The sequence below is a fragment of the Melanotaenia boesemani genome, chromosome 2 (genome assembly GCF_017639745.1).
Source record: "Melanotaenia boesemani isolate fMelBoe1 chromosome 2, fMelBoe1.pri, whole genome shotgun sequence".
Classification (NCBI taxonomy): Eukaryota; Metazoa; Chordata; class Actinopteri; order Atheriniformes; family Melanotaeniidae; genus Melanotaenia; species Melanotaenia boesemani.
In genome coordinates, this window is record NC_055683.1 from 5,665,288 (window position 1) to 5,677,399 (window position 12,112).

Below are 12,112 nucleotides of genomic sequence, written 5' to 3' on the forward strand. Positions count from 1 at the left end.
AAAAACAAAACCAAGTCTCACAGATAAGGTGATACAGTTCCATCTGTTTATTGATTAACTATAAAATATTGACTTACTAAAACAATTTCAAAGAAACACCGATAAACATGGTTGTTGTCTGTAAAAAAAAAAAAAAAAAAAAAATGTTCCTTACACATATAGTATAGGTTGACAGAATATATCTAGCTTCAGATTTCTCTCTAAAACGTATCTTTTTTGCATTTTTACAAGATTAGACATGTGTACAAAGTATATTCTGATAGCTTCATTTTCCCTCGACAGTGAAGGATCATTTACAAAACTTAGAGGATTTTTTTCTATTTATGTTCAAAATAATCTTTTTTTTTCTCTGTAACAGGACGATAACGATACTGAAGGAACAGCAGACGAAGAACCAGCCTCCAGTCCACCTCTCTCTTTCTCACTCTCCTCATTCTCTCTCTCTCTCTCTCTCTAGCAGCTAGCTCCCAGTACCCATCAGCAGTATTGCATGAGAGGCTGGATGATTGTTCAGAGAGGGGAAGCAAGGGAAACCATAGAATTCAAAAGGAGGAAAAATGAAATAACAATCACAGCAAAAACAAACACTTTAAAGATGAGCTCATGTAAGATGCAAACGGCAATAAAAACACAACACATACTGTAAAAAGTCAAGCTATTAAAACATAAATTAAATAAAGGTGAAGTGGGGTGGGGGTAAGTGTGTGTGTTTTTTGTTGGACCCTGTTTGAAGGCCTGGAGGCTTTGGATAGAGATGGGGAGGGGAAAATAGAGCTTGGAAGGCAATAACACGTCTTAGAGGGTTACAGGGGGTGTGCAGGTGAGTGTGTGTTTGTGGCATCAGGAGATAAGAAATTGATGTCTTATCAGTCTCCTTACCTCTGTCCACTCACACACACACTGAGAGGAAAAGGCTTTAGCAGCTCCGGGGGTAAACAAACATTCATAACGGGCACTTTAACTTGTTCAGTCTGCAAACACCGACGCGACCTGTGTCTCCAGGATGCTCAAATACCAAACGGAGATCCATTCTAGCCACCTGTTGCTCAAAACGTCTGAACTCAGGAGAAGAGCATAATAAGGAACATGTGGGCCTTTAGCAGATAAGATTTTTAGTAATCTAAAAAAAAAACAAAAAAAAAAAACATAGTCACTCTGTACCTGGTTAAACCACTTTAAATACCAATAGCAGCACATTTTAAAACTTTCCGTTACTGGGTGGCTGTTTGAATTATCAGAAAATGTGCACGCTTGTTCTTTGACAAGAAAACGCCACATTAACATCTTGGATCGTCTATCGAAACGTCATGAAAAAAAAAAACATACATAATAAAAAATCTGAGAAATGTAGACAAAACCAAAAGGTCTCAAAAGAGTAGAAAATATTACACCTATTGAATATCAACAAGACAATCTTCAATCTCTGCAGCAAAGCAGAGCAAAGCAAAGAGAGGGCAGCGTGGTTAATAGTCAAATATACGCCATGTGTACACAGCGTAGTATATGCTGCACATATGCATGCAATATACTCTGCAGTAACCTGCACATAGATACTTACATATCTGAGTGTCAGTCTATATTCATATATATATATATATATATATATATATATATATATATATATATATATATATATATATATATATATATATGGAGGAAAGTGGGCAAAGATGAGAAAATATCTGATTATTTCTCCGCATTTAAAGACACTGAGTATAACTGGGGGGAGTAAAAGGGGAAGGTGACTAAGAGAGATTTGGCAAATCGTCATTATAAGGAATGTGAGAGTAAGGCTGTCCAAAACGCTCACAAAATCCTGAGCACGACATTCAACAGTCTCAACCTAAAAACAATGGTTCAACGAGGCACATAGAAAAACAATAAGCAGCTAAAATAACCAAAATGGGAGAAATGTGTTCAAAGAGACATGGCTGCTTGCATTTGTTGCTGTAAAGGAGTGTTAGCGAGAACGGGTGGGGGGAGTTTAGTTAATACTCAAGGAAGACATAATACAAGACCCCAGAGCACAGAGTCTCAGTCCAAAGTGCACTCATGTCAGAGGTGATTGCTTAGAGGGTAACGTGTGATTGCAGAGGGTGACAACAGCAAAAAAAAAAAAAGAAACCTAAACGAAAGTCCACTAAATACAGGACATTTAGAGGTTGCAAAGGCTGCAGACAGGGGAAAAAAACAGAAAAAAGAGCAGATGAAGCCAAACTTTGGAAGATGAGTGTTGAAATTGAATTATGTTGATGTGATCAGTGCTGACAGCTTCACGGTGAATTGGAACCACGACCTTGAAGCATCTTGGACTTACTGCAGTGTTTACAACCCTAACTAAAGAAAAAAAAGAGAAAGAAACTACCCACTGGGTTAACCACATTGTCTGCACATTAACTTGCAAAAAAAAAAAAGAAAAAAAAAAAGGGGGGGGTCCTATATTTCCCAGAATGCTTCTCCACAGCCTCCAGACAGGCCTGCAGGCTCGTCATAGTGTGGCTGTGAGGAAAAGTGTTGAGTGTAGCAGATGCTACACCAACAGCAGCTGGCTTTAGTTCGAGTGTTTTTCCTTTAAAAATAAGGAACTCAAAAGAAAAAAAAAAGAGCAACACTTTCAATAGTACAAGATTCATTCCTCTCTCTTTAGCCTGAGTCTATGAGGGAGTCACACATTTTAGTAGCACACGGACGGTCAGCCCGAGTTAGGATTGTCATGATGGGAGGTGTTGGGGGCGGGGCTTAAATAACAGGAAAATAGACTTTAAGTGTTTTTTCTTTAAGTGCTTTCTGTTGGATAGCGATGGTAGGAGTCTACCTCTCTTTCTGTGCATCTCTTTCTTTGCGTCCTGCTGTTCTGTAGATACATTTATATAACTGTAACATGACTAACATCACCACAGCAACATCATAATCACAACATCACACCGGGGCGTGCGTGTCTGTGCGTCCGGCCTGGCGGAGGGAGGGGGGACGGACTGACACAGGCCTCTCTCCTGCATCATCTTTCACAGTTCATTAAAGCTTCTTGACTGTTTACCTCTTCAGAAAAAAGTACTCTGACATAAATCTATAACATGAAAATAAAACACTCATATTTTCCTCTAGATACCGGTGTGTGTGTGTGTGTGTGTGTGTGCGCATTGGGTGAGTATTTACATTGTGTTTGAGTATATGTGAGCATATATACTGTATGTGTGAGTTCATGAAGGGTATATTTACATGTAAGAGGAAACTGAAGTGCTCAGGTTTGTTCTGAAAGTTTCCCATGAACACATGAAGCATGTTGAGAAAGTTCATGTGTGTGCAAACGTTTTTGGAGACGAATTCCTTTTAATACTGTCTGTAGTGTCTCCTGTCTCTTGGCGACAGTCCTGTCTGAAGTGTATCATGGCGTCGGGAGCAGTTCAGTTGGTCGCATCATGGTTGCGATAGGATCCAACGTGAGAGACGATCAGTGATTAGACCACAGGATGGGTTGTCTTAACTTGGTTTCAGCAGCGTGGGGGAGCTCCTGTGTGTGTTTTTCTCGTTTTAACAGATAACTGGAACTCCGTCTGTGTTGAAGATCATTCCGGTCGTCGGCTCGTAGGTGCCAGCCAGGTAGTAGAGGTCCTCGCTGTCGGCGTAGCGGCGAGTGTGGGTCATCTGCTCATACTCCTCCACGCTCACCACCAGACACTTGTGACTAATGGTCTGCACGTCGTTCTCGTCGCTGTGGGAGGACTGGTACAGCGCGCGCTGCAGCAGAAAAACAGACTTTAATGTGAAGCCACTGGAGGCTTTTCTTATCTAATCTGAGGCACTTCGCTGTACTTCTCTGCCACTAAAACCAATTAAATAATCTACTGATTATATTTTGATTTATGCTCACCTCCATGAAGTCTTTTTTGTGGATAGAAGAGTGCAGAGCTGCTGGTAGAGACTGACCACACATCTGATCCCAGTTCTGTGGGAAAAAAACAAGCCACACATTAACATCAAAGCTTTAAAATCCAGACTTTCCCCTGAATCTGATCCTTTCCCTTCCTATCATCATCACTAGCTGTGTTTACATGGATCACTTGTGATCAATGGAACGTTTAATCAGAATAAAAATCAACATGTCTACACTCATTCTGATCGTTTCTGTTGTGGATTTTCTTTATGTGCATGCTTGAACCAGTTTCAGGAGAAGCTTGAAAAATGACGACAGCAAATTAGAACCGTTCTGTGGCAGATACAACATTTATGTTGGAAAATCTGAAAGAATTAAGGATTATTATTCACACAGATATTTGATCAAGTTTTTATCTCCTGAATTGGTACACATTGCACTTGTCAAAAGCAAGCAGCAACCTAGGGGCTGGCTCCAAAACAGACTCGATCCCCAGACTCCCATGTTAAAAAGACCAACTTCACAGCAGAAATGTTTAAAGCCTGGTACAAAAATTCATTTTAGGATTAATAGGTCAAGTTTACCTTCATGACAGCTGTGAGGGGGGTGAATTTTTTTCTAACTCAACCGTTTTGATGTTATTTAATCTTGAAATTCAGCATAATTAGGGCGTGTCCTTTTGATTGACAGGTATCCAATATCTACGGCAAGAAGGAAGGATGCAGCGGTTTTTAGCTGGCTAACAGCGCACCTTAGCTTTAGCCTGCCTACCTCCATTAGCTGGTTAGCTACCGTTAGCTCAGTTAGCTCTTAGCTACAGGCAGCTCGGAGTCTACACTTCCCTCTGTGGAAGAAATTTGACTTATTATGCTCTGTATATATTATAATCATGACTATAATTACTTCCTTTACTATATTCATTTATAAATTGTATTTACACTGACTGTTACACTTTTCTACATTGTACATTCTTACTCATCATGCTTTAATTCACTTTTAACGTTTATTCTCTTCATATACATGCTCTGTTAAAAGTTCACTACGAGGCTAAGATGACCTTTATCTGTCCTCCTCAGACCCTTAGTTAGACTGGTTCTGATGGAGACACAACTATGTGAGGTTGCGTTGACGCCAGCTCTTGGAGTTTTGTGTCCACCCAAGGTCTTCAGGAAGGAGGATTCTTTCTACAAAAATGTATAACTGTTGCTTTTCCTCTCACCTCCCCAAAGTCTCTCCTGACTTCACGCAAGTCAGGACGACCACTCTCATTACTTGCAAGTAATTCTGTATTCAATACTTCTCCTGTAATAAACCTAATATACTTTTACTTGTTCCCGACTCTTGGTCATTTTTCTACAACACCTCTCAGCTTCACCTCTTCGCCCATTTTTGGATTTTCGGGGAATGACGACACTTGTGACGCCGGTGGGAACCGCCCAATAACCTTCAATTCAGCTCTTCAGAAACCTATGGGTGACGTCACGGAGGCTCCGTCCGTCTTTTATATACGGTCTATGGTCAAAAGCCTTACAATTGTATTAAAACTGCCCATCATGTAAACACACAACAGATGGGATCACTTTTTCTAACACCCATGTAAGCATGTCAGCTGGCATCTCTGATCTGATTGATTTTAATCTTACTTACCTTTTTGTCTGCGAGTTTCTTCCCAGGGTTTGTCTCTTCTGGGTGATAGAACCAGTTGACCCTGACCACCATGTTGCTGCCCCAGGACTCCCACATGCTCTGGATGCGGCCGATAAAAGGCAAATTGGGCCGGCCGGCGGACAGGAACACAGCACAGTCCCCGATGCGGATCATCTCTCGGCCGCGTACAATGGCCTTATAAAAGAGCTTCTTAGCTTTTCCCTTCATACCGCGTCTCTGGAAAACGTTGGAAAAGTGATGAGAAATGGATGAGCACAGAGGAATTTGTATATCTACATTTTCTTTCTATTTGTGAGTTTTTTTCTTCTCACCTGAGTGGGTTTCCCAAACCACTTCCAGAGCTGTCTGGCTGGAAGGAAAGCAGAAATTTTGGGCCTGTTCTCCACGCTGGGAAGCCTCTGACGTTTTGCAAGCTCCTTAGTTGTGGGGAGGTGGACCCCCTCTCTCCGCTTGGGTCTCCCCGCTTTCCCCTCTCCTCCACCGGGCTTCGGTTTGGGGGGACGGCCCCTCTGCCCAGAGCCCTTCCCAGTGGCTGGTTTGGCAGGTTTAGTGGGAACAGGAGCGGCAGGAGCTGGAGAGGCTGAAGGGGAGAGAGACTCTGAGCGAGGAGACAGTTCTTCCTCTTCAACTTTTATTTCTATGTCCTTCTTCAACTCCTCCTCCTCTTCCTCTTCTTCTTCTTTTGCTTCTTCTTTAGCTTTGTCCTGTGCTGGGGGTTTTTGGACAGGCCCCGGTGGAGATGTAGGGGTCCTTTCTTCATCTGAACTGCAGGAAGAGTCATCAGTAGATGAAGAGGATGATGAAGATGATGATGATGAAGAAGATGAGGAGGAGCCAGAGCAGGATGAAGAGGAGGAAGAACAGCTTGAGGTGCATTTCTTCTTCTTCTTCATCTTCCCTTTCTCTCCTTCTTCCTCTGAATCTGAGCTGCTGCTACTCTGAGACTCTTCTTTTATCTTCCTCTCCTCTCGCTTCTCTACCCCCCTTCTTTCCTCTTTTTTAGCCTTCTCCTCCCTCGTGTCCTTCTCCTGTCCTTTGATGCCATTTCCACTACTGTCCACCTTGTCTTTAGCCAGCAGCGGTGCTTTGCAGGAGGAATCCTTCTCTGGCAGACCCGCCTCTCTTTCTGGAGCTCTCAGTTTAGCCTTCATCAGCTTCTGATTGGCTGTAGCTGAGGCGATGGGGGTGTGGTCTCGTCTGACGCCTCGACTCTCTAGCAGCATCAGAGCTTTTGTCTTTTTGGTCTTTGGGGAGGTGACACCTTCATGGTCGAGCTTCACCAGGGGCTCTCCAGACAAAGACTTCCGCCTCACATCACCTGGACCAGAGCTGGGTTTGGGCCTGGAGATGGTTCTGGAGGATAGTTGCTCTGATGGCATTTTTAGATTGGGTTTAGGGGCAGAAGTGGGCGACAGTGAAGATGATGGTCTGGGCGTCACAGAAGAGCTGGATTTGCTTGTTGGGAGCCTGGAGATGGGGCTGGGTAGGAGTCCTGAGCCGTGGCTGGGTCTGGACCCACTGTGGTGTTCTGAGGAGGGTTTGATTTTAGGGGATGGAGCAGAGGAAGCTCTGGGTGTGGATGTAGCACTGGGCTTGGGTGTAGCGGAGGATGTCAGAATAGGTCTAGACACAGGCCTGTTGGTGGTGGGACTGACAGAGATGTTACTGTCTCTTTCTCTGAGCTGGCTGTTGTACGAGCTGAGGTTGGGCTCGCTGTACAGATCCACAGTCAAGACTTTTCCATAGGTGGAGGGATACAGGGAAGGTGGGAGAGTCCGGGCTGGTTTAGAAACAGGTGGCTGTGCAGAGTTGCTCTTCCTGGGCACTGAGTTGGGAAGTGTAGGGCTTCTTGTGGGGGATGTGGTGGAGCTTTTGCGACCTGGTTTCACCGGGGTTCCCACCGTTGGCCGGGATGCAGGCCGGTGCTTTTCTTGAGCTGCTTTCTGTACTGAGGAGGTCCTGTCCTGGGTGGACTTTGCTGAAGCTGGTGGTCTCTCTGCAGACTGAGTAGAGCAAGGCGGTGAATCTGCTTTCTCACGACCATCTGAATTCAGGGAGGTCTCTGAGGAAGGAGGAAGAAGAAAAAGGGTAAAGACAAAAAAGGTAATTCAATTACTTGAATTTTTTTGGCTGAAGCACAGCGCAGCCGGATTTATGCTCTATGTGCTGACAAATTAATTGTGTAGCTTCATGATTTTTGCGGTCTGCAGCCTCACATGCCGAGCAGGGAAGACAAATCAGCAGGAAAACATTCCCGAAAGAAAAACACTACAGTGGAGAAGTGCTTAGCCAGTCAAAAAAGAAGCCAGCATCAGCAAATCAGGCATGCGACATGATGTATATCACAGAACAACAACAGCTGTTTGAGCAAATTAGACAAACTGATATCCGAGATGACAGACGTGGAAAATATGAGACAGCTGTTGAAAGTCGACTTTAAAACTCCTAAAACTGGTGGGAAAAGATGACTCATCTAAAGATGAGCGTGATCTTATCATGCAACAAGCTGAATGACAGCCATTACTCTGGCCAAGAATTATTCATCTAAATAAACAGTTTATTCCTGTGTGTGAGTGAATGTTCTTTTATTTACATTTATATTTAACCATATATGATTTCAAGCTGCAGCAGCTGGATGGGTGAGTAAAGACAGTGATGAGGCTGAGCATAAGGCTTTGATTCATCAAACAGAACAAGCCCTCACCTGGTTTGGGTTTAGGTTTGCGACCAGGTTTTCCTTTGATCCTGGGCGTGGTCTCCACCGGCTTTGTCCCCGCCTCTTTGCCTTCTTTGCTGCATTTGCGGACCCTCCTCCTGGAGCAGCTGGCCACAAGCAGCGCCGGGGATGGCTCAGCGCCTGGACAGACGATTTCTGTGTGACTCTAGGGTTTCAAACTACATGCTTCTCACGCTATAATCATAAGCGCAGGACCTCTCTGCTGCCCACAAAGCACCCCCAAGGTAATAGGTCAGGCTATTCAGGATACCATCATTGGGTTCTTCATGAAAACACGTAGGAAGCAGCTTGTTTGTGCAAAGGAAAACATTCAGACCATTTGTGCAGAAATCGACAGATCAGAAAAATCCTCAGAAGCAATAAAATGTTTTGTGATATTTCTCTATTTGAACGCCTTATTTTCTACACTGTATTTGGTTAGAACACACATAAAGCCTCCTGGAAAGCAACAACCTATGTTGCACCTGAATAGCTGTTTAGTAGCACTCTACCAGGAAATGAAAATCAAATTGATTGCTGAGTGTGAAAATGTAATGAGTCTTTTTGTGTGTGTGTGCTATCTTTTCTAAATAACATCTACAAACCTACTGTCAGTGTGTGTGCATGTTTGCTCACAGTGGATCTTGTAGTCTGGCGGCAGAAGTCGGATGTGGGAAAGCGGGATGCGGCCAGTGTCGCCATCGTCAAACTCCACGGTGATAAGATCATCATTCTCATCAATATCTGAACTTCCTGTTTGGGAGAACATAAACAATCATGTGTCAGTAGGAAACAGCTGATTGCAACCGTTTTTCATAATTAAATTGCTGATGGAGCCGTCGTCGCACCGTTGACAACAGTTCCAGGGTACAGGCAGCGGTACTGCTGGCTCCAATAGGCAGCAATGCGAGTGCCTTCTGGAAGATAACGCACAGATGGAGGCTTCACGTCGATGATCTGTAAATACACAAAGAAGAGCTGATATAAAGCAACACAACATGAAGATGCAGAGGGTCCCTAAGCTAATGCAGTTGCTGTGTACTCACCGCCTCCTGGAGCAGTTGTTCCAAGCAGTAGATGTGGGGCCGGTTTCCTCTCTCCCCCTCCACGACCACGCTGTATCTGCAGAGAGGAAATGTGAGGGAACAGGGCAGGGGTCAAAAGTTTGGGGTCACCGTGCAGAGGCCTGTGGCTTTTAATCACACCGCAGGACAGTTTCCAGAGTAGATGGTGTGTTTGGCAGAGACAGAGTTCTTATCTTGATTCTGACTGCTTTGATGTGTAACAGGCAGAGGAATGTGTGGCCTTTTTACGAACTATCACTGCAGCATTTTGGCTCCAGCTAGAATAGATCTGACATGGAGCTACACGCCACAAGGCTGCAGCTCCAGTTTGTTTGTTTTCTTTTCATTTAAACCTTCTGGCTTTCAAAATCAACCAGGTTATGTCTAAATGTCATGCTTTATATTTCCATTATGCATGAATGGAGGAAAGTCTCCCCATGTTTAAATAAAGTTTTAGTAAATATGCTGATTTGCATCTTCAAATCTATCAGTCACTGAGGCTCATTAAAAGTGAAGCTGTTACGCTGAGCTAAGCTGCTGGCTTTTTAAACTGTTGCTTAGACTACAGATGTGAGATTGGTCTCAATCTTCTAATATGTCAGAAAAATGAATAAGCTCATTTCTAATATATATCATTTTTATATACAGTATGTTGCCAGGAAAACTGGAAACAGGTGCAGTGTTTTATTGAAACATGGGGAAGTTCATCACTCCATAAGGCCTGTTGCCACCGAATTTCAGTCCAGTTCTTGTATCATTCAGCATATCTCAGCCTTTTTCGTCCTTGTTTCTCTTCCTTAAGAATTACTTCTTGACAGTTACCTTTCCATGGAGACCATTTTTGCTGAGGCTTCAGTGAACAGTTGATCAAATGAAGGTCCAGACACACCTCTCAGGTTCTGTCTCAGCTCTTTGCTGGATTTGTTCTCCTCCAGATACCATTAATCTGCTGTACATACCTTTTTAGGCCGAACACTTTGTTTTGTCCTCCACTTGTTCAAATTCTTCAAAATCATTAAGGAAACACTTTACATGATGCAGAGATCTGCCAGCTAACAGCTCTTTGGTAATAACATTTTTGTCATTATCTGTCAAATTGTATTATCTTAGGTATTTGTCATAGAAGCAGCTGATGAAATTGGAATGTGTTTTTGCAAAAGGCTGAAGGCAAAGTGTCAAACAGATACAGCACCGGTTGAGGACTTGAGTTTGCTACGAGATTCATAGCTCAGTGTGATGTGGCTTAAACAAAAGCTAAAATTAGAGAATTACAAGGACTGGACTCAAATTGAGTGAAAAAGTCATTTACCAAAGAAAAACAAAAAAATAGAATTTCAGAGTTTCAGGCTGTACTTCATGTGTACTCACATGTCAGGGGAGTGCACAGTGTTTACATGTCCTGCATAGAGGAGCTGGTCGTCCATTGGGATCAAAACTCTGAGTCCGTCCACTAGAGAGTCTTTATCCAACACACACTGCACAGAAGCTGAACACAACAGCCCAGCCAAGCAATTAGTAATTATGTGTGTCAGCACTTGTAGTGTGTGCATGTGTGGATACTGACCAGGTGTGGAGGACCTCTCAGTCACACTGTTGCTTCGTGGTGGGAGGAGCTCGTCTTCACTGAAGCTGCTGTCTTGGTTTGGTTCAAAGTCTTCGTCAGCTGCCATGCTCTCCATCAGCCGGCTCACAGCGCCTCTGGAAGGCTGCAAGAACCCAAAAATTTAGTTTTTACCAGCTATAATTCTCTGGTTTTGACCTTGTTAGGTCAGCTATGTTTCAGTTCTTTAATAACTTTGCGGAAATCCATCATCCCACTGACCTCTCTTTTGGTCTTGGCCTTTGGTTGGCTCTTGTGTGTCGGGCTCAGGCTCTGAGGCGCAGGGCCATCGCTGACCAGACTGCACAGAGTGGATGAGCTCACAGGCAGTGGAGAGTCCTTCAGCTTCTTTTTCTGATGGAAAAAAGTTGCATCACACAGATAAAAACAGGCAGATGAATAATAAGGTTGTAAATCGGTGACATACACACACACTGAGGGTGCAACGCTGCCAGGCCACCTGCAATTGTCCTTTTTTGTCAACAACACGACACAGACAGCAGGGGACTGCTGCAGTGACTGAAGTACTGAGAAACCCTGCTGGTGCTCTGACACACACACACACACTCACACACACTCAGACACATACTCGCAAATATGTCAAGAGAGAAAGAGGTTCAGAGTTTGATGGAAGAGGGGATGAAGGACATTGGGAAGATGAGGACACAGAAGGAAAAAGACTGAGCTTTTGACGTACTTTCACCACATCTTTTCCCTCCCGAGCAGGTGGAGTAGATTTGGGTCTAGAAGTGGGCTTCGGGGTGAGAGGCGGGGCCAAACTGGAGGAGGAACTCTGGCTGGTGGAGGAAGAAGCCGACGCAGACATCTGGCTGGCTGATGTGGTGGCATCGTGGAGGAAAATCCTCTCGCTGCGTCGCCGGTTCCACCCCTCGTCCTCACTGAGGTCGAAGCTGAATCTCCCCTGTGACCGGGATTTGGGGCGCGGTTTTGCCAGAGGTTTCCGCTTGACAGGCAGAGCTTCATCTCGCTTGGTGGGGCTGGTCTGGTCGACGCGGCGCGTAGCCGGAGGCAGGTGGGGAAGCTCAGGGGCGGATCGCTTCCCATGCAGCAGAGAAGGGAACTTCCTCAGTCTCAAGTCTGAGCCAGAGTCTGACCATTCACACTCCGATGAACCTGACACAGGAGAGATGTTCAAGTGACGTAAAAGTCCTCCTTTCACACACACTAGT

The 12,112-nt window shown here is 44.3% G+C and overlaps 1 protein-coding gene across 2 annotated transcripts in view; it reads right to left on the reverse strand.

Annotated features, from left to right (window-relative positions):
- Nucleotides 1-1,636: 1,636 nt before the first annotated feature.
- tnrc18 (trinucleotide repeat containing 18) overlaps nucleotides 1,637-12,112 on the reverse strand; it is a 38,997-nt gene continuing 28,521 nt past the window's right edge. For both annotated transcript variants that reach the window (XM_042007200.1, XM_042007193.1), the window contains exons 19-30: nucleotides 11,620-12,056; nucleotides 11,145-11,276; nucleotides 10,887-11,028; nucleotides 10,691-10,808; nucleotides 9,305-9,380; nucleotides 9,107-9,215; nucleotides 8,895-9,011; nucleotides 8,247-8,399; nucleotides 5,854-7,604; nucleotides 5,522-5,758; nucleotides 3,872-3,946; nucleotides 1,637-3,738 (exon numbers count right to left, since the gene is read on the reverse strand). In XM_042007200.1, the coding sequence (XP_041863134.1) occupies nucleotides 3,532-3,738; nucleotides 3,872-3,946; nucleotides 5,522-5,758; nucleotides 5,854-7,604; nucleotides 8,247-8,399; nucleotides 8,895-9,011; nucleotides 9,107-9,215; nucleotides 9,305-9,380; nucleotides 10,691-10,808; nucleotides 10,887-11,028; nucleotides 11,145-11,276; nucleotides 11,620-12,056 (3,554 nt within the window). In that variant the 3' untranslated portion in view covers nucleotides 1,637-3,531. The remainder of the gene's footprint in view (nucleotides 3,739-3,871; nucleotides 3,947-5,521; nucleotides 5,759-5,853; nucleotides 7,605-8,246; nucleotides 8,400-8,894; nucleotides 9,012-9,106; nucleotides 9,216-9,304; nucleotides 9,381-10,690; nucleotides 10,809-10,886; nucleotides 11,029-11,144; nucleotides 11,277-11,619; nucleotides 12,057-12,112) is intronic.